The sequence below is a fragment of the Eretmochelys imbricata genome, chromosome 17, assembly GCF_965152235.1.
Source record: "Eretmochelys imbricata isolate rEreImb1 chromosome 17, rEreImb1.hap1, whole genome shotgun sequence".
NCBI classification, from domain to species: domain Eukaryota; kingdom Metazoa; phylum Chordata; order Testudines; family Cheloniidae; genus Eretmochelys; species Eretmochelys imbricata.
In genome coordinates this window covers 1,416,526-1,439,951 of record NC_135588.1, presented here as the reverse complement: position 1 = coordinate 1,439,951, position 23,426 = coordinate 1,416,526, and the positions used below count along the sequence as shown (strand labels likewise).

The window sequence follows — 23,426 nt, the reverse complement described above, 5'->3', positions numbered from 1 at the left end:
ATGGCGGGTGCAGCGGCTGGCGGCTAGAGGCCGCGGAGCAGGTCGGGTCTCCCGGGTCACCATGGAGACCGCCGGGCCCCGCGCGGCCGCGCGCGAGGTGAGGGGGGGGCCCCGGCCCCGAGCCTGGGTCCCGTGTCGGGATCGCTGGGCAGCAACGCCCGGGGTCCTCCCCCGCCCCGCCCCGCCCGCGTGCGTCCCGTTCCGGGCCCTGGCTCCCCCCCCCGGTCCCCGCCCCGGGTCTCCTTCCCCCCCCCGGGTCTCCTTCCCCCCAGGGCCCCGCCCTGGCTTCCCCCCCCTCGTCCCGTTCCGGGCCCTGGCCTGGGTGTCCTTCCCCCCCACCAGCCCTGGCTCCCCCCCCCCCCGGGCACCGGCCTCCCCCCCCCGGGCCCTGCCCTGGCTCCCCTTCCTCCCCGCCCCCCCCCCAGCCCTGGCTCCCCCCCGTCCCGTCCCGTTCCAGGCCCTGGCTCCACCCTCGGGCACCGGCCTCCCCCCCCGGGCCCCGCCCTGGGTCTCCTTCCCCCCTGGGCCCTGGCTCCCCCTCCCCTGGGCCCTGGCACCAGCCACTCCCACCCTGGGGCTCCTTCCCGCCCCCGCGCCCTGGGTGTCGTTGTCCGTCCGTCCGTCTGTCTCTCCCCCCCCCCCCCCCCCCGAGATGCCCCTGGCCAAGCAGAGCCTGGCGGGGGGGTGCAGCCTGTAGGGGTCACACGCGCGGTTTCTTGTGTCCAGCCTCGGAAGTCAGCCGGCCGGGCCCCGCTCCAGGACCTCTCGTTCCAGCAGCTGGCTACTCCCCAGAAGCAGAAGTTTTCTCAAAGCGCGATGGAGTCTGCGAAACCCTCGTCTCTTACGCCGCTGTTCTGCAGGCTTCGGCTGCAGGTGGGGGCTGCTGCTGTGGGGCTGGAGAGCGCTGACCCCAATGGCCAAATACAGCCCCAGTGGGGCCGAGAGTCCGGAGTCTCCCGGGGCACTGACCCCATAGACCCCACGCAGCTGTAGGCCCGGGGTGAAGGGAGCCTTCTCCTGAGTCAGGCTGGCTAGCCTAGTTCTTGGAACCCATCTGCACCATGGCTCTGACTCCATGGGTCCCACAGAGCTGGGTGGGAGAGGGAGAAACAGCAGTTGGGAGGGGCTGGTGTCTTGCCATGGAAGAAGGCAAGGGGGTTCCTCCACATAGCCTAGAGAGCTTAGTGGGGCTCTCCTGCCGCCCCCCGTTCTGCGCTGAACATAAGGATGTTCCCTATATGCTGTCTCTGGAGACAGGAAGGAAGCTGGGAAAGGGGCCTTCTGGGGTCAAGCCAGTCAAAGCCCAACATGCAGGATAGGCATCCATGTGTCTGGGGGGGTGCGGAACAGCAGGGGGCAGGGATTCTGCGGTTCTTGACCTCATTATTTTCCCCCTCGATGCAGGATGGCAGAAGCCCATTGCCTGGCTCACAGATGTCACCAGCTATAAAAATCTGGGCAGACTCCCTGCCAAACACAACATTCAGCCCCAAAACTGTGGAGGAAAACAAAGCTTGGTCCAATACAAAAGAGCAACAGCTGGGTCTGGCTCCAAATAGCTCCACACCAAAGGCTTTTGAGGCAGCTGGTAGCCCCCAGGAAATGGGTCAGGGGGAAAGTGCCATATCTGCCGGCTCTCTTCCTGGGGCTGAACCTGGGGGGGAGCTTGTGCTGGGGGAGGTTGGGACCCTGCAGGACAACTTTTTGGGGAGGAGTGCAGATGCTGCAAACACTTCCCAGTTGGAGAGAGAGGTGGAGAAGGATGAGGCAGACTGGCCATGTACACCTGAGACGTCTCAGGCTTCTAAAGTAACAGTGAGGTTGGATGAGGATCAGGCCCACGTGACAATGGCAGAGAACGAGCCCTGCCTGGACAGTGACCCTTCGGACGCCAGGGCCATCCAAGACACTGCTGCTGAGCTGGGCGTGCAGGAGAAGCAGAGCCATGCTGCTGTAATGATGATCTCATTAGTCCCTTCTGTGTGCTCTCCTGAGAGGCCGTGCCTGCTCCTAGCAGGGTCTGCAGAGGGGTGTGATCCTGAGCGGCTGTCAGCGACACAGGCGCTTGGCAGCCCTCCTCTATCCGAGGAGAATGGCATCTGGGCCGTGATTCCTGAGGCTGATTCTCTGCAGCCTCCCAGCATCCTGGCCGCCCTGAAGGAAACGGAAGGATGTAGCAGTACCCTGCCTATCCCACAGGGAGCAGAATCGGGAAGTTGCCCCCTCCCTTTTGGTAGTGACCAGCCCAGCTTGCTGGTGACTGAAGAGGGCTCCCCTCAGGCTTCTGTCTGGAAGGATGTGGCTTCAAGTTCTGCTCAGAAGCCTTCCCTGCAGGGAGGAGCAGCAGCTCTCACAACAGTGCCCTCTCATGAGATTGGGTGCAACGTGGCTGGTACCATCTCCTGGATGACCCCACTGGCATGGCTGGAGAAGAACGTGGGCACCTCTGCTGTGATGGAGTCCTTGAGGCAAAGCCTGCCGCTGCCAGCTCTGCAGCAAGATGCAGGCACAAGTGTCACCCCAATCTCCACCTGCTCTGCGGGGACCTGGATGACTCCCCGAGCGCTGCTGGAGAAGAGCATGAACACCTCTGCGGAATGGCCTGCCTGTGCAAAGGACAGTGCTGCAGAAACAGATTCTCTTCTCTGGCAGTAAGTTTCCTTGTTATCCACACACAATTCTGTTACTCTCACACTCTAGGGGCACCCACCTTTACGCAATTCCTAGGGCTCGGGGCGTACTCTTTGCGGGTTTACAGGACCTTTTACTAATGAAAGAGCCTTACACAGTAATACCCTTATCCTCTCAACGATTACCAGGCAGAATACCCATGCTAAGCATAAAGTGCTCTGCTCCCCAGTCCTGGCCAGGCAGGCGGACTTTCCTGTTGGCCAGGCAAGGTCGGTCTCGTCTGGATTCTGGCTGCTGCACGTCATGGTTTTGCTGAGGGTTCTTAGCAGCTTTGGGCTGTGTCTTGGGGGTGAATTCTTCCAGGTCTTTCCTCTTCTTCCTTCTCTGCTGCTCTCCTCCTTGGACCCCAGTTTATACAGTGAAACTTGAGTCCTGCTTAGCTGTGCCATAACCAGTCATTTCATTAACCAATCCTAACATATTGTAACAAAATTTTCTAACCTAGTCATACCCCATCACCTTAATTTACACCTAACAAAATTAATTAACACACAGACCATACAGCCAAACAATAGAGAAAAGGGGACTATAAAGATAAAACAATAAAGAAATGAGGATTTCACAGCCATAACTGTCAAGTGATTTCTTGCCAGACAGAATGCTATCAAACTAAGTTTTCTTTAACCATCGTAAGATCTGTTTCTTTATCTGGTGATGGTGGGTGCTATTAGGACAGGGACCTTCTTAACAGCCCGATATTACATTGTTTTAATGTAATTTAGATGGAATGTGAGGATCCAACTTCCTGCTTCTTAGCTAATGGCTGCTTCTCTTCTAATATGGCTATAGGAAAAGGCCTTATCCTTACATCCCCAGGTCCCTGGGGTTAGTCGATGTCCCTGAGCCGGGAGCCATTTCTGTATTTCACAGGGGGTCTGTGCTCCTGAAGCCCCTCACAAATATCTTCTCCTCTGACCAGCTGTTCCCAAGAGCACCTGAGTGCCCTGTCCCGGGCGGAGCTGGAGGGGCGGCTGGAGAGCACGCTTATCATCATTGAAGCCCTCTCGTGCCAGCTGCGGGATTGGCAGCAGAGCCAGTGGCCAGTTCCTCGTCTGGGGCCGGCAGACCAGAGAGACGTGCTCACGCAGACTGACGTCACCCACCCCAAAGCAGTAAGAGGGGCCCACTGTAGAGATGAAATCATGTGCGTCTTGGTTTGCAGTGGGATGCTCCGAAGCAGAGGATGATGGCAGGTGTGGCCATGAGCTGTGCCTGCCTCCTCTCTGACTGAGTAGATCAGAAACTTCCCCTGTTGCCTACCAGTTAATTGCACTAGGTAGTTGTGACAAAGCGGGACTGTTCTTAATGTTTCCTCAGAATACTGTAGGGGTGCTTCAGTTTCCCCTGTGCATTTCTTAAGTCTCTAGGTGGTGGGATAAGGGGGTGTAATTTTTGCAGAGCAAAGGACCAGTGTACATAAAAGGCAACACTCTGTCTCCTGGCAACTGATGGCATCTCTTCTCTCCCCCCCCCCCCCCGCAAGGTGAGAGCTAAAGGGTTGGAGAACAAAGGAATCCGGTGACCTCCTGGCCTGGGAAAGGGACAAAGCCCAGAGGAGGAGGGGCTGGAGGGGGAGTCAGTTTGGGGCTGGCTGGGGACATGGAGTGAAGTGCAGATGTGGTTGTCTGGCTCACTGCCCCCCAAAATGGACCCAGATGAGGGGTCCTGTTCTCTGCACCTACAAGCTCTGGTTTAGACCAGTTCTTGCCATCTAATAAACCTTCTGTTTTACTGGCTGGCTGAGAGTCACGTCTGACTGCAAAGTTGGGTTGCAGGACCCTCTGGCTTCCTCAGGACCCCGCCTGGGTGGACTCGCTGTGGGAAGCGCACGGAGGGGCAGAGGATGCTGAGTGCTCTGAGGTCAGACCCAGGAAGGTGGAAGTTGTGTGAGCTGTGTGTCCTGAAGACAGGCTGCTCACAGAAAGGCGACTGCCCCAGAGTCCCGACTAGCTTCGTGGGGAGCAGTTCCAGAGCATCGCCCGGGGACTCCGTGACAGTAGTGGAGCCCGTGACTGCAGTCAGGCAAAGGGGTGCTTAGCAGCCCTCCATATGCAGTGCTAGCCTAGAACTTGGGAGCCCCAGGCTCTATTCCCTCTCTGCCAGACTTCCTGTGTGACCTTGCGCAAGTCACTTACCCTCTCCGTGCCTCTGATTTCTAGCTGTGCCATGGGGACAATAGCGCTGCCTGCCTCGCAGGAGAGAGACACTAAAGGTTTTGAGGTGCTCAGGTGCTGCAGAGGTAGGGGCCGCACAAATCCATTAGCTAGCTAGTGGTTCTGCAGTGCTGTGGGGTGTGTCCAGAACCGCTGCTAGGTATGCAGCTGGGCAGTGCTGAGCAATCAAGGTCTTGAGCGCTCCCTAGCCAGTGCTGGTGTGACTCCCCCACTGCAGCTAGTGCATGGACTCCAATGTTTCAGATCACCAGGCCACTCAAAGTACACAAGGTCCCACTGAGGGTAAATGGAGCGGAAGTGATGTGGGCTGAATGGCGATTGTTGAGTTCAGAGCTGATGAAACCTGGTCCCATGGTCGCCTGCTGCTACAGCACTGGCTAACCAAATCATGCGCATGGCTGGTCCAGCTCTTGCCAAGTTGGAGAACTGCAGCAGTCCTTGCTGTTCCTGGCCTCCTGATTACACTCGCCTGACTGCACCACTGACCACCAGCTCGTCCAGGAAGGAAGCTGCAAACGAGCATGTCTGCAGCCAGTGGGTGGGAGTGTGTGGGCTGCATCCTTTGGTGGGTGGCAGGGGGGGTTGGGAAAAGGCAGCACCTGGGGGAAGCTTGCAGCTGTCAGAACTAATGGTGATGCAAATGTCATAGCAATTGCTGGGCAGAGATGCTGCCCAAGGCGCCCCTTCTCAGGCTGAGCCTGGCGCACGTGATCCTGGGGGAAGAAGACGAGGTGTTCAGCCTGTCTGGCTCTGCTGAGCCCCCAGAGCACGGGCAGAGTTGGCTCAAGCCCTGCCCACCTTACCCCTGTGAGAAACAATTCTCCTAGCCCTGTGAGCGATGGCTTGGGGATGGAATATCTTCCAGGAGGAGCAGCTTTATCATGACTTCTACGTGGCAACCAGAGAGAGACTCAAGGCCCTGCAGCGGACCCAGGAGGACGAGCAGGCTCTGAAAGAGGAGCTGGAACAGGCCAGGGAGGCAGTGGTAGGTCCTGGAGGGGTTTGTGTACAAGGAGGGTAGAAAGAAAAGGAGTACTTGTGGCACCTTAGAGACTAACAAATTTATTTGAGCATAAGCTTTCGTAAGCTACAGATGAAGCATCTGATGAAGTGAGCTGTAGCTCACGAAAGCTTATGCTCAAATAAATTTGTTAGTCTCTGAGGTGCCACAAGTCCTCCTTTTCTTTTTGTGGTTACAGACTAACACAGCTGCTACTCTGAAAGGAGGGTAGTGTCCTCAAGGGGGTGGGTGCTTCCAGGGCTGGCTGTCCAAGTGCGGCTTCCAGTGAGAACAGCTGGAGCTGGTTAAACGTGCAGGGCTGTCTCTTGGTGGGGCTAAGCAAAATGGGCTCCTGACTCCTCCCTGTGGTCCTCAACGAGTCATCCACTACAGGGAGGCAGGGCTAGTCCACAGGTGGGACGTTCTGCTCCCCATCCCAGGTGTTGTAACAAGCAGGGCCCCTGCTTTAGCGATCGATTCCATGTACAGTGGGTCCTCTGAGAATGGCCACTCTAGGGACAGATGGCTTGTCTACTTGCTCATCTGCACATTCAGATACTTTGGCCTGTCTCTGAAGGCAGGAAGCTGCCTAACAAGGGTCGTCACTTGTACAGGTTCCTCTGCTACCAATGGTGGCAATTTGGTTACACCACCAGATCTCCAGTGGGTCCTGGACCCTTGGCTGGTGCCCAAGTCCCAGCAGTGGCCTTTCGATAGGGTTCCCAAAGCCACATCTGCGGTGTGAATGCTCCTCTTGTCTTGCAGAGATCCTGGACTGTGGAGTCTCAATTGTTCCTGGACACCGCAAATACTTCCCTGCGGAATCTGCAGGAAGACCGAGGAACCCTAAACCAACAGGTGAGATTGTCTGGCTCTGCGATGCTCTGTGGCTGAGCCTCTGAGCGCTAGCAGCGTATGTCAGCCCTCGGAAAGTGCCTTCGGCTCTTCCAACAGCCGTGCTCAGAGAGACCCTGGAGAGGGCCGGGTCTGGCTCATGGTGCCCCGGGTTCGTTGGAGCACTCAGCGGCTGGGATGTCAGATGGCTCTAATTCGTGAGACTTGTCCCTGTGGAGCTGGTCACACCATGTGTTGCCAAGGCTCTGGGTGGGGTGGGTCCCCCAGGGAGGGGGTCCAGTCTGGCAGCCTTGGTGCCCAATGCACGGGCCGCTTGAACGGCGCCTCTGAAGGAGCATGGGGCAGGCCTGTGTTGGGCCTGGAACCTCTGGGATTCCGCAGGGACTCCAGGCTGTCCTCAGGGGTGCTCTCCTCCTCTTCTTGTAGCAAGACCAGATGAGGGCCCTGCTCTCCCGGAACCGGAGTTCACTGGACAAAGTGGCAGCCAAACTGAAGAGCTGCCTGGCGGAGCGGGATGAGATGCGGAGCCGAGCGGCAGAGGCACTCAAGGCTAAAGAAGCGGTAACGGGCTCAGACCCCTGTGGGATGCTGTTCAGAGGGCAGGGCAGGGCAGGGCTGTGGTGGTGCTGGGCCCAGAGCATGCCCTGCCCCAACAGTGGGGTAGGAGCAAGAGCAGCTGGCAGGACTGGTTAGCCTGGGCCTGGTGGTCGGGGCTCTGCATGCCAGGGCTGACTTCAGCCCCACTCTCGCTGCTAGCTCCGCAGTGCTGGGAATGCTACTGGTGTCTCCGGGGGGCAGGTGTCTCGTAGCTCAGCAGCAGCCACGTCAGTGGACGAGTGGGGTTGCCTCTCTCTGCGGGAGTGCTGGACAGCCCCCTCTCAGCCAGTCCCACTGGCACTTGAAGAGGGTGCTGGGTGACCTGTTGGCAGGGAGCTGTGCCCCGGGCCAGCGTATACAAGGGGGCAGGGTTAAGGACTTGGCTGAGGCCTCCCCAGTGCTTCAGCAGAGGGGCATGAGGGAGAGCCCTGCCCTGCAGCCTGAGTGTAGCGCTGGTGCTTCCTCTGTGACATCAACATCTTAATCTCCCACGGGTGGGTCCTGCTGCTAATGTGTGCTGGAGCTTGCCACCCCTCAGCAGTGGGGCTGTCAGGGCTCCTGGGGCACCTGGCAATGGTGGCACTAGGCTGATGGATCACTGTTAAAATCCCCACATGCACGTGTCTCCCCCTCCCCAGAGTGATCTGGTTCTGGAGGCCTTCCGTGTCCATGCCAGCGCTCGGATCAGAACCCTAGAGCAGGGATTGGAGTCCCAGTGTGAGCTCTGCACCCTTATTGAGGAGGCTCGTGAGCACCAGGTAAGGAAGGGTAGTGAGCTCTGCGTGGGTGTCTGGCCCTGCTCTTGATCTTCTTAGCCTGTGGGCCCAGCCAGCTTGCTGGAAACCTTGTGTGCTGCCCACTGCACAGGCTCAGCCTGGGGTCTGCTGAACTTGTGATTCAATTTGATATGCTGCAGCTTGGGGCAGTGTTCTCCTGTCTCTGCCATTAGTGATGCTGGGAGTTTCCCCTGCCACTACTTTGGCCTGGTCTCAAGGCATGAGGCTGCCTAAGACCAGTTCCTCTGCGCTTCCATTGGGGGCGACTGACTACACCATCAGTTCTCCAGAAGGTCTTGGACTCTTGGCCACTGCCCATGTCCCAGCATCCGCATTGGCAATGCTAAGGCCCCTCTTGTCTTGCAGAGATCCTGGACCGTGAAGTTTCAGTTGTTCCTGGACGCTGGAAATACTTCCCTGCGGAATCTGCAGAAAGACCGAGGAACCCTAAACCAACAGGTGAGATTGTCTGGCTCTGTGGCTGAGCCTCTGAGCGCTAGCAGGCGTATGTCAGCCCTCGGAAAGTGCCTTCGGCTCTTCCAACAGCCGTGCTCAGAGAGACCCTGGAGAGGGCCAGGCCCGGCTCATGGTGCCCCGGGTTCGTTGGAGCACTCAGCGGCTGGGATGTCAGATGGCTCTAATTCGTGAGACTTGTCCCTGTGGAGCTGGTCACACCATGTGTTGCCAAGGCTCTGGGTGGGGTGGGTCCCCCAGGGAGGGGGTCCAGCCTGGCAGCCTTGGTGCCCAATGCACGGGCCGCTTGAACGGCGCCTCTGAAGGAGCATGGGGCAGGCCTGTGTTGGGCCTGGAACCTCTGGGATTCCGCAGGGACTCTAGGCTGTCCTCAGGGGTGCTCTCCTCCTCTTCTTGTAGCAAGACCAGATGAGGGCCCTGCTCTCCCGGAACCGGAGTTCACTGGACAAAGTGGCAGCCAAACTGAAGAGCTGCCTGGCGGAGCGGGATGAGATGCGGAGCCGAGCGGCAGAGGCACTCAAGGCTAAAGAAGCGGTAACGGGCTCAGATCCCTGTGGGATGCTGTTCAGAGGGCAGGGCAGGGCAGGGCTGTTGTGGTGCTGGGCCCAGAGCTTGCCCTGCCCCAACAGTGGGGTAGGAGCAAGAGCAGCTGGCAGGACTGGTTAGCCTGGGCCTGGTGGTCGGGGTTCTGCATGCCAGGGCTGACTTCAGCCCCACTCTCGCTGCAAGCCCTGCAGGGCTGGGGATGCTGCTGGTGTCTCGGGGGTGAGCCTTGCAGCTCAGCGGCAGCCACGCCACATCAACAGCTGAATCTCCCACGGGTGGGTCCTGCTGCTAATGTGTGCTGGGGTTGCACCATCCCTCAGCAGTGGGGCTGTCAGGGCTCCCTGGCACACCTGGCGGAGGTGGTGCTAGCTGGTGCTTAGCAAATGCCGAGGGCTGAGCACCTCCTTCCTCCAGGATGACCCTGGTGCAAGATGGCCATGTGAGCAATGCCATGTTTAGCAGCCAATGGCTGGAGTGTAGCTGCAAGGAGGCCTGTCTGTCAGATGTCTGGTGCAGACCCGAGGATGCCAAGAGGCAGATGAGTGGGGCACGGTGGGCATTTGCTATCCAGGGGTAAGAACGTGGCCCCTTTTCCAGCATCGCAGTCTGGTACAGAACTGCTGCCCTGCCCCCTCCTGTATCTTTGGGAGGGCATTAGAAACCCCTGAGCACTTATCCCATTTGGGATGTGGATGCCAGCAGCGTCCAGCTCTCGGTGCCTGTTGGGCTGGGCCAGAGAAGCCCCCAAGGGGCAGGATTGAGCAGCGAGCCAGGTGCTGTGCTCTGTTGCAGGCTTCCAGGGAGCTGGAGGCGGCTTTCGGGAGGCTGGAGGAAGTGACTGCAGAGCTGCAAGATTCTGTAGCCCAGGTGGATCAGCTGACTGTGACAAACTCCCGGCTGGGAGCAGGTATGCCTGCATGTGAGGCTGGGTCTCTCGGTGTCTTGTGTGGATGTGCAAAGGCCCAAGAGGTGGCAGCAGCTGGCCCTTCCTGCGGTAAGAGACTGGGAGACACTCGTACAGCTGCACCTTGCTGCATGCTGGTCACGTGCTAGGGCACAAAGCCCAGACCATGTCTTGCTATGCTGAGGACGGAGCTGAGCATCCCGAGCCTCCAACATTGGCTAGACGGCTGCTCCTGTAGCAGTAGCTGCCTGTTCCATTTGCATGTCAGTGCCCTGTAGATTTCTTGGAGGCCACCTTGCTGACAGCTCCAACAGCTGGGTCAGACTAACGTGTGCACCCCCACCATACTCCAGTATCTGGGCTGCTGCTTAAGACCTGCTCTGGGGGGTGGGCAGGCAAGGGCTCCTCTGCCTTCTCAGCTTTGCACGTTCACTGGTGCCAACTGTGCAGCTAACCTCCGTGCTGTGCACTGTGCCCTAGATCTCAGCACGCTGTTGAGGGACCTGGCCAGCCTGCAGTGCGAGCGGGATGAGCTGCGAGAGAAGCATGCAGACCTGTCGGAGGAGATGGCGCGGTGAGTCTCCAGCCTCCGGGTGCTGAGGCTGGGGGGCATAGAAGCAAAGTGCTGTGCAATCCAGTGACTGAATAATGAGGAACAAAAGGTGATGCCCTAAGGGGGGCTCTTGGACAATCCTCATTCTGCTGCTTCCCCTTCCCCGAAATTCACTTCTGTTCTGAAAAAAGAACAGGACTTGTGGCACCTTAGAGACTAACAAATTTATTAGAGCATAAGCTTTCGTGGGCTACAGCCCACTTCATCGGATGCATAGAATGGAGCATATAGTAAGAAGAGATATATATACACACAGAGAAGGTGGAAGTTGCCATACAAACTGTAAGAGGAGTGGATCTCCTGGGCAGATCCTGTCAGCTGCCCCTCCTGGGCCCAGAGCCGGCAGCTGGCAGCCGAACTGCACACTAATTGCTTCCCTCCTTCCTATCTCAGGCTGACCAGGGAGCAGGAGCTTCTCCAGCAGCAGCACGACCGGGTGCGTCAGGAGCTGCGTGAGATGACCGAGTGCCACGAGGTAGATGCTGTGGGGGATGGGCTAACCCTTCTGTTAGGGGCACAGGACACTTGCTGTGCTAATGGCATGTGCTCCATCCCATTGACCCCTATGGCAGCCTTCACACACCACGATATTAAACCGTAGACCAGGACCAGTTAACGTCGCCTCCTCCCTGCATGTAGGCCTGGAGCTGCCAGGCCCCACTGACCGCTCAAATGTCCTTTCCAAAACCCCTCCTAGAGGGACACAGAAAAAGCTGGGCATCCTAACTGTGGGTGCAAATCCTACTGGCCCAGGATTTGCTATATGCGGTGCCAGACCCGTGCCATAAAACCCCCGGCAGCTAAATCTCTCGAAGGAACTCTCTCTCTCTGCCTTGGATCCTAGCCTTCCTCGCTACTCATCCTGCCCTTTCTTTCACTCCTTAACCTTCTGGTATCTGATACTCCAGGTGCGTCAGTTAGTGATGCTGTGGAGGCTGGAATCCCAAGGTGATTTCCAAGTACAAAGGGCAGACTTCCCGCTCCAGCAGTTCTTGAGAAAGCCATGGCTGAAGTCATGGAAGAACTGGCTGAGCGTCGAAAGCAAGATGGGCATTGGAAGGTCTGGTATTTCACAAGCTGCAAGGGCTGAACAAGTGTATAAATGCTGTGGGGAGCAATTGCCTGTTGCTGACCCTGTGCTCGGTCCTTTGATCCCTGTGGTCAGCCTTCCCAACCATCTCTGTGCAGTTACACTGGGTGTGAGACTTGGCTGGGCCTTTCCATGCACTTGAATGCCTGACCCAATCCCCCTGGGGAATCGGCCTGGCTGCTGCAGCTTTGGCCTTTGCACACCCCAGTGCAGGGCGAGTCGGACCATCCCGTACTTCCCAGCAGTCTGCTGGCAGGTGAGGTGTGGGGGTGGAACTCTGATCTGCCAAGCACTCTGGTGAGAAGGGAGGAAGACTACAGAGCTGTTGCTGGGCTCTGAGGGCTGTTAGATGAAAGACCCCCTGATACCCGGGGGCAGGCCTCACCAGCCCCTCAAATGAGAATGGGGTCGGGGAGGAGTCTCCGCTTGGGCGCTTGCAGGAAAGTAGAGTGGGATTTGAGCTAACTGCTCCCCAGCTCCTGGTGTGAACATGGCCCTCCTTAGCCGTTCCTGGCCTGCATGTGCTGAGCACCTCCCGCTGTACCAACTCCCACTCCTCCCTAGTAAATCTTCCCTCCGCCCCAGTTCATTGACCAGGAGAACCGTGTGTCCCGGGAGCAGCTGACAGAGACAGAAAATGAGCTGAGAGCCACCCTTGCAGTCCTGCGGGAGCGCAGCATGCAGTACGAGGACCTGAAGGACGCCTACCAGCACCTCCAGTGAGCCAGCAGCTCCACTCTGCCTCTCTGAGCCCTTCGTGTGCCTCCCGCCCCAACTCGTTGCTGTGTCTGGAAAGCCTGCGTCTGGGGGAAGGAGCTTGGCATGTCTCTGTTCAGCTCCTGACGGGCAGGGTCCCCTCCCAACCTCACCCATGGCTGGGAGGCAAAGGGTGCCAGTGAACGAGCCCCTCTGTGCACCCTAGTACATCCCTGATTGTCCCAGTCCCTGTGGCAAACCCACAGGCACTCTGGCTGGGCACAGCTGGTCTCATCCTCTGGTTATTCAAAAGGCACCTCCAAGTGTCCCCCTGTGCTCTGGCCACCGAACCGAGGAAGTCAATCACAGCCAGGCCATTAGGCTGCCATGACATGCCTCCCCTTTCCCCTCCCCACCCTGAGAAGATGGGGCCTCGGTGGGCACTGAGCAAGTTCTGACTTCCCCCTGTTCTCCCCAGGAAGGAGCGGGACACCCTCTGCGAGGAGCTCGACTGCAGCAAGGCAGAGGCCCTGGGCCTGCAGCTCATCAGGGACAAACTCCTGAAGTCCTCCCTGGAGCTCGCTCAGACCAAGGAGAGGCTGCTGGACCTCACTGATGCTCTCCAAGCTGCCCTGCCAGGAGAGGTAGGAGTCCAGGGAACTGCCCTCTGGCTGTTGATCGCAGAACCCTCTGTAGCATGGGTTTCTGCAGCCTGTCTGCCCTGGGGAAACAGAGCAATGTCTGTAATGCTGCCTTGGCATCTGTGGGACAGCCACTCTGACCTTCTTTTGTCATTGAAGGCTGCTGATCTTGCATCGAGGAGCAGAGTGTGTACCCCTCGCAGCGTTCCCTGCTCCTTCGTGGGCAGCGTCTTAAAAGCTATGGCAGGAAAAGGTAGGATGTGGCTGCCAGAAATTGTTTATTGGCTCTGGTTCTTGTCTGCTGCTCCAGAAACGCTGCCTGTGTGGAGGGGGCTGGTTAGTGCTTCACAGACAAGGAGGGGCGTGAAGTGCTCTGTACACCAGCCAAACCCGGGGCTGAGCCTCCCATCACCCCTGCAGCATGGGGGGCCTCCCTCTGCACTGTGCAGGCCTGTCATGCAGTGACCCTCCCCTTGGTATTGGAGATGCAACCATTGTAGTGAGTGGGGGACCTGCCCATAATGCTTTGCTCTGCCGCGTGCTCAGGAGCCAGAAGTACCTTGCTGACACTGAAGCAAGGCAGAAGTGGTTACAGCTTCCCAGCCAGTGGTTGAGGCTGCTCCCGTGTCTGGGAAGGAGCCGTCAAGCTTCCAGTGCCCCCCGCTTTATTGTCGAATCCTGCGCCTCTGCTCTCCCTTCCTGTGACTGGTCGGGCTGCATTAGGCCTCCACCGGGGTGGTGGATGAATTCTGATGAACCTGCCACAGAAAACCAGCTCTGCCCAGAACACTACAGCCCTCGGCTGCCTCGTGGGCTGTCTCTGACCCCGGAGCCAGATTGCTTCAGTGAGGAGTGTCGGCGCTTCCGTGGCAAACAGGACCCTCGATGCCCAGGGCTTCCTGTCTCCGGTTAGGCCTCCTTCCCATGCAGCCTGGAGACAGGGGATGGTTCAGCTCTTCGAGGCTGGTGCTGTTCCTCCCCGGGGCTGCCAGGATCACCCACCGCAGGGCCAGAAAGCACAGAACCATAGTTGTCTTGTGAGGAGCCCTGGGACAAGGCCATCCCATGGGACGTGGCGAGGGGGTGATGTGAACGGGGCCTCAGCACCAGTCCCCTCTCTCAGGGCCCAAGCCCCAGGGACTCCCCAAAGGAGAAGGGAAGTTCCCGGATCTATGCAGGCACCATGGCCTAGCAGTGGGTCAGGGTCATAGAAAGGGGTAACCTGTGTTGATAACCCAGCATCAAGCCCCTCTGACCTACTTTGTTACAGGCATTGATGAAGAAGCTGCTGAAGGCTCGACCACGTTCACCAAGGTTGAACCTGCTACTCCTCAGATGCCAGCAGGTAATGGCCTGGTGTCTGCCCTCTCCTCCCTTGCCAATTAACGTGGCCTTGCTGGGCCCCAGTGCAAAGGGCACTGGCCTAGTCCCAGGAGGTGCCCTGGAGCAGGGCAGGTGCAAACACCTGAGTGCACTAGGCTTTCCCAGGGAACCAGGCTTGTCCCTTCATCCAGGTTTGATCTGAGGTTTGATTTGAGGTTTCATCTCAGCAACAGGTTCCCTCTTGTAACTGCTGAGCACCAGGGGGCCGGGCCGGGGGCAGTGGCTATGCAGGTGGGCTAAAGCTGCCTGCTGTTCCAGGCATAGCATCTGGTGTCTGTTCCTGGCCTGGCGCTGCCCTGGACCTTGCTGGGTAATTGGAACCTGAGCACAGTATAACACACAGGTTTGTTTCCTTTTGGCTTGTGAGGGGTTCTCCATTAACCCTGGCATTGCGGGCTAGCACCGTGCACTGTGAGCCATTGCTCCCCTGCCATGCAAATGGCTGGTGTCTGCTCTGCCCCCAGAGATCGAGGAGAGCCTGCGGGAGACTGTCTTGGAGCTGAGAGCTGCTGTCTCTCATCTCATCACTGTGAGCTTCCAGAGCCAGAAGGCGGCACAGCACGAGGTTCAGGAGCTGCAGGCTAAACTGTGAGTTCAGCATCTGGCCCTTGAGTCAAAGGAGAGGTGATGGGAATGCCCAGCGGGCTCTGGGCAATGCCACTGCTGCTTGCTGACCTGTCGCTCCCCCACCGCCACTGGCCACTGCCAATCCCTGTGCAGCTGAGCAGCATGTCTAGGACTGCGACCCCCAGGAGCTAACCCTGTCAACCTCCAGCCTCAGGGTCAGGGGGAGGCAGGGTCACCCTGAGAGCACGGCTATGCAGCCCACGTTCCATCTGCTTTGTGCCCTCTGAAGACTCAGTTTGGCTCTTCTTCTCATAGCTCTGACCATCAGCACCAGCTGGAGAGCCTGGAATCCAGGCTCCAGGCAGAGATTGATGCCCGGGATGCAAATCTTGCCAAGCTAAACAAGACCCTGGGAGTCAGGTTTCAGGTGAGCAGGCGCCAGAACTGGGTTAGGTGTGAACTCCAGGGCAGAGCTGATCTGGGACGTGGACCAGGCAGGCTCAGATTCTAGGACACGGGAGAATCTGGGTAACTGGTTTTTTCCATATCCTGCAGCTGCTTGCTAGCCTGATCTAATGCGGCACTTGTGTGGCTCCCCAGTGTCCCAGGCTGAGGGCACATTACTGGCCGGGTCCTGAGTGTTCCTGGGTCAGGACTGCTCCAGCCTAAGAGAACTGCCCCCATCTGGCTGTGCAGGTCCAAATGTAATGTCTGCATTGGGGCAGGCTGGGACCCTGGTGTGACTGACCCCTCGCTACCTCTGGTGATGGGGCAGGATAACCCCGGCTCTGTGTGCAGCCTGGTGGCAGGGGAATGGTGTTGGGACTCACCTGACTGAAGCTGCTGGTGAACTGGGGGCTTGTGCCCAGCCTGTTGCCTGCCCCCGCCCTGTCCTCACTGTCCATGTCCCGCTGAGTGTCTGCTAGCAGCTGTTGTCACAGTGACTGCAACAGACAAAAGCCCACCAGCTGCCTCCCCTCGGTACTGGGCCTGGGCTCCCTCTTTGCCTGCTCCTTTCCTGGGAGAGCAGCACGTCCATGACTCTGCTGCAAGGGTGGTGCCACTCCGGGAGGCTCTGTCCTAAATGCTGCCGCCCTCTCTCTCTTCAGACCGAGAAGGAGCTGCAGGACATTGTGCGGCAACAGGAGGAGAAGATGCTGCAGCTCATTGACCGGAGCCGGGAAGTCACGGTACCCGCCTCTGCAGGCTGGGGGCATGTCGGGTTAGATCCTGGAATGGGCTCGGCCCTGCTGTCCACTGTGCTCAGTACGGTGCCACGTACAGGACAGGAGCTGCCCTGTGGGCCCCTAGAGGCTGGGACGGAGTCCTTTGCCCCACTCCCCGGCATCTCACTGGCTTCTCTCCCCTCAGAATTTGAAGGCAGAGGTCTCTCACCTGACGCACCTGCTCCGGCGTGCGGAGACGGAGGCTGAGGTGCTGTGGGAGGAGGTGAGGGGACGAGACCCCAGCACGACACCTCTGGATGCTGACACTGTCCAGGAGAAAGTCTGGCTACGGCAGGAGGTGAAGCCAGCAGTGCTTGGGCAGGGGCAGATTCTGGCGCAGGAAGGGAGGGGCTTGGTGGAGGGGTCGCTCTTGGCCTAGGGCAGTTGTATAGCATGGGGCTGACTGCCAAGAGACAGGTGCCCCGGGGCTGTTGGCATGTGTTTTCCCCCACCCATGGGCCCTTTCTTGCTACGTTGTGGCTCCTTTCTATTAGTGCTATGGAGAGGGAGCAGGGAGAGGCCCCGCAGTCCTGCTGGTGGTTCAGTAGTGGGTTAGACAGTGGGCGCTCCAGCCTGGCGGCAGGAGGGGGAGTGCTGGGCATGGCTAGGCCCGAGATGGTCTGCATGCTGGCCATGGGCTGGCTAATGGCAGGGAAGGGGAGGCAGTACGTGCCCTGGCTGGGAGCGGCTGCCACAAGGAGGGAGCCAGCTCTTTGGGGGCTGGTGGGGTCTGTTCTCTCCCCATCCCTGAGTCAGGCTCTAGCCCTGGCTGTGGGCATCCAGCTGCATTGTGCCCCTGTGCCAATACTTGTCTTGCAGGTGAACAAGCTGAGGGAGCTACTCCTGGAGACACAGCATGACTACCAGGACCAAGTAAGGAGCAGGGCCTAGGGTGCCGCGTGTGTGCTGGGGGGGGCGGGGTGTCTGGCTGCATTGTCCCCTCACCGGAGGCTTCAGGATTGACTGCTATGGAGCCTCTCTCATGCCTGCTCCTGCTCGGCGTTCTCCCCACCCAGCTGCTAAGCCAGAGGTGGGCAAACTACAGCCCGCGGGCCACGGGACTGTCCTGCCCGGCCTCTGAGCTCCTAGCCCGGGAGGCTCGCCCCAGGCCCCCCCCCCCCGCGCAGCCTCACCTTGCGGGCGAGCTCCTGGGGCAGGGCAGCTGCAGAGCCCGGCCTGACCCGGTCTCTGTGTTACGTGGTGACCTGGCCCAGCTCCTGCTGGGCAGGGCGGCTGTAGCGCGACCAGGCAGCTCGGGAAGGGGGTATGGAGCAGGGGGGTTGGATAGAGGGCAGGGGAGTTCGGGGAGGTGGTGGTAGAGGGTGGATGTGGATGGGGGCAGGAACAGGGGGTTGAATTGGGGAAGGAGTCCCGGGGGGGCCGTCAGGAAGGAGGCGGGGGGGTTGGATGAGGCAGCAGGAGTCTGGGGGCAGTCAGGGGGCAGGGAGCGGGGGTGTGTGTGTGTGGATGGGGTAGGGGTCCCAGGGGGGCCGTCAGGGAACAGGGGGGTTCGATGGGGCAGGGGTTCTGGGGAGGATAGGAGGTGGGGCCAGGCCACGACCCCCTCCCCTAACCACCCCTCCATACAATTTCCAAAAGCCAATGCAATCCTCAGGCCAAAAAGTTTGCCTGCCCCTGTGGTAAGCCATTAAAATATGCGGGCTCTGGGGTTTGCTCTGCTCCCATCCCTCTGCACAGCTCTGTGTTCTCCTTTGCAGAGAAGAATCCTGGAGGGGAAACTCCATCATGCCCAGATGATGCTAAGGAGCCGTGAGGAAATGGAAGAGAAGATCAAAGAGGTGAGGCCCTTTGGGGCGGGGCTCTCACTACACCTGCATGGTATCATTGATAAGGCTCTTGGCATGGCTAACTGACAAACAGCCAGGGCTGCCCCCCTTCCCCTCATCACACAGCCTGTTTCCACACTGCCATGCACAAAGCCCTTGGGAGAACAGTTGCGTCTCAGGGATGGGCCCAGCCCAGCCCCACCTGAAAGCATCGCAGGTGAGGCTGCCTTCAGAAGGGCCTGGTCTAGCTGCAGGGGTCTGGCAAAGGACATGAGTGATGTGACTGCTGTGGAAGGGCTGGGGCCCAGGAGTGTGGTGGGATTGCAGCCCAGGGAGAGCCCCTCCATCCTATTCTGCTACTGTCTTTGAGGGGCTCCCCACCTGCTGCCCCATGCTGAGGGCAGTAAGTGGCTTGTGTGCCGTCACTGAAACGACCACTTCTGCACCCACAGCTGCTCCCTGTCCTGTCTTTCTGGGTCCTGCCAAGGCCTAGGCACTGCCCCGGCTGGAGGGCCAGAACCATTCACACAGCTGCCTGGCCCTCGGTGCTAGGATTGAGAGCTATAGATGGAGACCCGCACTGGGCATGGCCTGCTTGTCCCATTCCTAGCTACTGGAGTCCTGCTCCCCCTCCTCCAGCTTGGCTGCAGCACCTCGAACTCTTCCTCCTCCTTTCCCAGGTGCTCTCCTCCATCCCTGCTGCGGTGACTGCCGGCTCCTGGGAGTTCCAGAACCTGCTGCACTACCTTGGGCTGAAGCTGGTGGATGGCGGCAGATGCTCTGGGGACACACCGTAGCCGTGAGGTGTGATTCACTCAGTGTTTGGAAGCCTCCTTGCTTAGCTTCCCCTGTATTTTAACTGAGCCCGGTTGAGTGTCTGGAACGCAGGTGGGCTGGGCTCCGTAGCAGTACTGGTGTGTGTGTATATATATATATATTTATTAAAGTTGTGACACCCTGCATTGCTCTGCCTCTTGCCTGATCCAAGAGCCAAGCTTGGGGGTGGGGCTGGGGGGGCCTCTCTTGGGGCTCACTAACAGGCTAACTGCCCAGGTAGGCTGGAGTTCATTCTTTGGGTTCTCTGCTGCCTGCCATGGGAGCATTCATAGTAACTGTCTGAGGGCACCTGGCATGACACCTGCTGCCCCTGGTCAGAGCAGCTGGACTCCTTTGGGCTTATCACAGGGCAGACGACTTCCCCACCACTGTCTCCTCTCCCTGTGTTGTGACAGCCCCCCCTTCCTTGGTAGGGGGTCGCTCCTCTGCCTGGTGTTCTGTAGTTCGTATGCAGCCTTGCTGATCTTCGCGTTCCCAGGGCTCCTGCGAACTGCGCACACACGAACCCAGCAAGGCTGGGCTGACCTAGTTTCCCCTCAGAGGCAGCTCCTGCTCTTGGTGTCCTAGATTCTCAGTTCCTTGCTCCTCGGATCTAACTTCCGGTGATCCTTTCTTAGGGTGAGAGCCTCCTGCAGAGGCGGTAGCCTGAGGCTGCTTTGTCCTTGGGACCCCCGGCTCTTGGGGGTGGTGAGAGAGATTCCCAGGACCCAGCAGTAATGGGGTGATGTGGAAGTGCAGCCTGGGCCCGGTGAGAAGGGGAAGCTGTCTGGTGGTGTGAGCATGCAGCAGAGCTGGACCACACAGCTGGGGCTAACCTCCTGTCACTGTCCCTCTCTGGCCAGCCCAGGGCTTCCAGGAGCAGAGCCCCTTGCCACTCCTGACCTCTCCCCAGCAACCCTGCTGGGGAGGGGGGAGCACGCATGCTGGGCCTTCCCTGAGCACAGATCTGCGACAGGGGGCTTGTTTTGAAAACCTCTTTCTGTTTCGCTCAAATGTTGATTCCTTCCCACCTCCCCCCTTTGTCAAACATCTGCAGGATCTCCCTGCCTTGAAAGCATGAGGGAAGCCCTGAGTTGGAGTCTTCCATGCTGTTGCAGGACGTAGCCTTGTGCTGGCTCCTATGGGCCATGCTGTCCTCTGCTCTGGATCGGTGGGTTGTAGCTGCATGGGTCTATTGATCTCCTCCCCGGGCAGAGCTGCTGCCAGGACAGCACTTGCTTGTGACCACACTAACCATAATGTGCCCAAAAGCAGCTATATGGAAACAAAACGCTCTGGTTTTTAATGGCTTTACTCCCTGGTGCTGTCCCCGCCTCTCAGCTGGGTGGCAGGGTCACCTTGCCTCTCTCTTCAGCTGTGGAACAGCTGCCTCTGCCCCTAGCTGTAGCTGAGGGGAGTATGGGAGGAGCTGGGAAACAGGCTCACTTCCCTCTCCTCCCCCTCCTGTATTCAGCTTAAAGGACAGGTCTCCTAAACAGCAGCCTCTGAACAACTGCGATGCAGTGCCTAGACATCCTGCCAAGGAGCCTCTAGGACCTGCTGCGAGTAGATACCACCTATGCTGCTACTCAGCCCACGGTCCTGGAAAATTAACGCGGCTGGGTACGTTTGCCCTGCAGTGCAGGGTACAGAGCAGATGGCCTGGTCCTTATCCCTCTTCTGCTGCTTAGAGGGACAGCAGGGAGCTGCGATTTCACTCCCTGTGAAGGCTGAGTGGCCTTAAGGACAGCATGGGGGCCTGTCCCTCCACTCCCTCTCTCAGCATTGTGCTCCTCTCCCTCGAACCACCTCCCTGCCGCATGCTACCATGGGCCCCACAGAGCCCCTTCTTCCCTACCTGGGACAGCAAGTAGAGAGAGACCCATTTTCATCTTCGAGCCTGGGAGCTGCTGTAGGGGACTGGGCTGCAGTTCTAGAGGAAGATGGAGGCCCCATCACGTGGGGTGACATGAGGAGACGCCCGACTGGCCAATGGCTGGCTCCTGGCTCAGGCCTCCAGCAGCAGAGAGAAGCTGTGAATCTCGGTGGGGAAGAGCTGGGCCGCGTGTGCCTACGGCTCTAAACTTCCCCTTTGCTAAGAGGAGCCGTTCAGGGCCAGACAATGGGAGACTGCATGGAGAGGACTTGGCAGTGGTTCCTGGAAGGGGGAAAGGCAGGGTCAGGTACTGCGAGGGGCCCCGGGGGGGCCTGGACAGCGAGAGGACAGGGTGGTTGCCTAGCCTCCCTGCCTTGGGCGCAAGAGCAGCATGGGGGTAGGCGTCCATGCAAGTGCCAGGGCTCTTGGAGTTCGAGGGCATCAGGCCCCCCCCCAGGGGTTCTGCGGGGGTGCCCTGGCAGCCAGGCCCCATGCTCCCTCCCTGCTTGTCACGTACTGGGTCAGGTGCTTCGGCTTGGGTCGGGTGCTGGAGTCCACAAGCGTTCTCCAGCCAGGCCCTGGCTCTCCCAGGGGGTGCAGCAGAGCCTAAGGCCCTGTGCCCCCAGCCATGGCACAGGTAGCAGGGCAGGGAGTGCTGGAGAGGGCCCCCTGCCCCCCCCCTTGGGAACTGCCCTGTGGTCCTATAGCGCCCCTGGGAATAGCCCCCTGCTCCCCCCTTGGGAACTGCCCCATGGCCTGCCCCTTGGGAACTGTCCTGTGGTCCCATAGTCCCCCTGGGAACTGCCCCCTGCCCCCCTCTTGGGAATAGCCCCCTGCTCCCCCCTTGGGAACTGCCCTGTGGTCCCATAGCCCCCCTGGGAATAGCCCCCTGCTCCCCCCTTGGGAACTGTCCTGTGGTCCCATAGTCCCCCTGGGAACTGCCCCCTGCCCCCCTCTTGGGAATAGCCCCCTGCTCCCCCCTTGGGAACTGCCCTGTGGTCCTATAGCCCCCCTGGGAACTGCCCCCTGCCCCCCTCTTGGGAATAGCCCCCTGCTCCCCCCTTGGGAACTGCCCTGTGGTCCTATAGCCCCCCTGGGAACTGCCCCCTGCCCCCCTCTTGGGAATAGCCCCCTGCTCCCCCCTTGGGAACTGCCCTGTGGTCCCATAGCCCCCCTGGGAACTGCCCCCTGCCCCCCCTTGGGAACTGCCCCCCTCCCCCGCCTCGCAACCGCCCCCGCCCCTGCGGGCCCCCCGGCGCCGCGGGCGGGGCTGAGTCACCGGGCCCCGCCCGCCGGAGTCACGTCGCTCTGCGGCACTTGCTCCAGCCTCATTTACCGGCGCCCGAGCCGCGCAGCCCGCAGAGCCGCCGCGCCGGGAGCCCAGCCCAGCCCAGCCAGCCGGTAAGGGCGGCCCGGGACGCTGCCCCCGCCGGCCGGAGCTGGGGCGGCTCGAGGGGCTCCTGGCCGGGGAGCGGGGCGCGCCGAAGGGCGAAGCAAGGTCGCCGCCCCCGGCTCTGGGGGGCAGGATGCTGAGGGGGCCGGTGGCTCTCGGGGCCAGAGGTGGCTTGGGGGGGTGCGGGGGGCCGGTGGTGCGGGGGGGGCGGTGCGGAGGGATTCTGGGGGGGCCAGTGGCTCTCGGGGCCGGAGGTGGCTTGGGGGGATTCTGGGGGGGGCCAGTGGCTTGGGGGGCTGGTGCGGGGGGATGCTGGGGGGCCGGTGGTGCGGGGGAGGATGTTGGGGGGCCGGTGATGCGGGGGGGGGCGGTGCGGAGGGATTCTGGGGGGGCTGGTTGCTTGGGGGGCCGGTGCTGGGGGATGCTGGGGGGCCGGTGGCTTGAGGAGGCCGGTGCGGGGGGGTGCTGGGGGGCCGGTGGCTTGGGGAGGCTGGTAGGGGGGGTTACTTGGGGGGAGAGCAGAAGGGTTGCTGGGGGGCCGATGGTGCGGGGGAGGATGTTGGGGGGGCCGATGATGCGGGGGGGGCGGTGCGGGGGGTATGCTGGGGGGGCTGGTTGCTTGGGGGGCCGGTGCGGGGGGATGCCAGGGGGCCGGTGGCTTGGGGAGGCCGTTGCGGGGGGATGCTGGGGTGGGGAGCGGAAGGGTTGCTGGGGGGGCTGCTGCGGGGGGATGCTGGGGGGAGCGGAAGGGTTGCTGGTTGCTGCGGGGGGCGGTGCGGGGAGGATGCTGGGGGGTCGGTGGCTCGGGGCAGATGCTCGGGGGCCGGTGGTGCGGGGGAGGATGCTGGGGGGGTCGGTGGCTTGGGGGGGCGGTGCGGAGGGATGCTGGGGGGCCAATGGTGCGGGGGAGCGGTGCGGGGGGGATACTGGGGGGGCTGGGTGCGGGGGGATGCTGGGGGTGGGGCGGAAGGGTTGCTGGATGCTGGGAGGTCGGTGGCTCAGGGTGGTGCCGGGGGGATGCTGGGGGGCTGGGAGTGCGGGATGGATGCTTGGGGGCCGGTGGTGCGGGGGAGGATGCTGGGGGGTCGGTGGCTTGAGGGGGTGGTGCAGGGGGGATGGTGGGGGGCCAGTGGTGTGGGGGAGCGGTGCAGGGGGGATGCTGGGGGGGCTGGGTGCAGGGGGATGCTGGGGGGTCGATGGTGCGGGGGGGAGGCTGGTGGGGGCGGTTGCTGGGGGGGCCTTTGCCCAGAGGCCATCTGCTGACACCAGCTGAGTGCCCCCAGACGCCCAGAAGACCCTAGGGTCCGTGGTCCCGAGCAGC

The 23,426-nt window shown here is 60.4% G+C and overlaps 1 protein-coding gene across 1 annotated transcript; it reads left to right on the top strand.

Annotated features, from left to right (window-relative positions):
* The first annotated feature begins 8 nt into the window (after positions 1-8).
* Positions 9-18,947, top strand: SPAG5 (sperm associated antigen 5). Its single transcript, XM_077836583.1, has 24 exons — positions 9-97; positions 727-873; positions 1,405-2,651; positions 3,611-3,803; positions 5,731-5,850; positions 6,631-6,723; positions 7,147-7,281; positions 7,956-8,075; positions 8,460-8,552; positions 8,967-9,101; positions 9,906-10,020; positions 10,498-10,591; positions 11,024-11,105; positions 12,306-12,439; positions 12,895-13,060; positions 13,217-13,310; positions 14,328-14,402; positions 14,905-15,028; positions 15,323-15,434; positions 16,117-16,197; positions 16,379-16,531; positions 17,053-17,106; positions 17,952-18,032; positions 18,701-18,947. Exons 1-24 carry the CDS (start codon positions 62-64, stop codon positions 18,815-18,817), a joined length of 3,801 nt encoding a protein of 1,266 aa, XP_077692709.1. The 5' UTR covers positions 9-61; the 3' UTR covers positions 18,818-18,947.
* The last annotated feature ends 4,479 nt before the right edge of the window (positions 18,948-23,426 follow it).

Bases quoted from the DNA above. Each gene is read 5' to 3' on its own strand.
- SPAG5 (XM_077836583.1), top strand. From the start codon at position 62: ATGGAGACCGCCGGGCCCCGCGCGGCCGCGCGCGAG. The intron at 10,021-10,497 runs GTATGCCTGCAT...ACTGTGCCCTAG, and splicing joins AAACTCCCGGCTGGGAGCAG to ATCTCAGCACGCTGTTGAGG. The intron at 10,592-11,023 runs GTGAGTCTCCAG...TTCCTATCTCAG, and splicing joins CTGTCGGAGGAGATGGCGCG to GCTGACCAGGGAGCAGGAGC.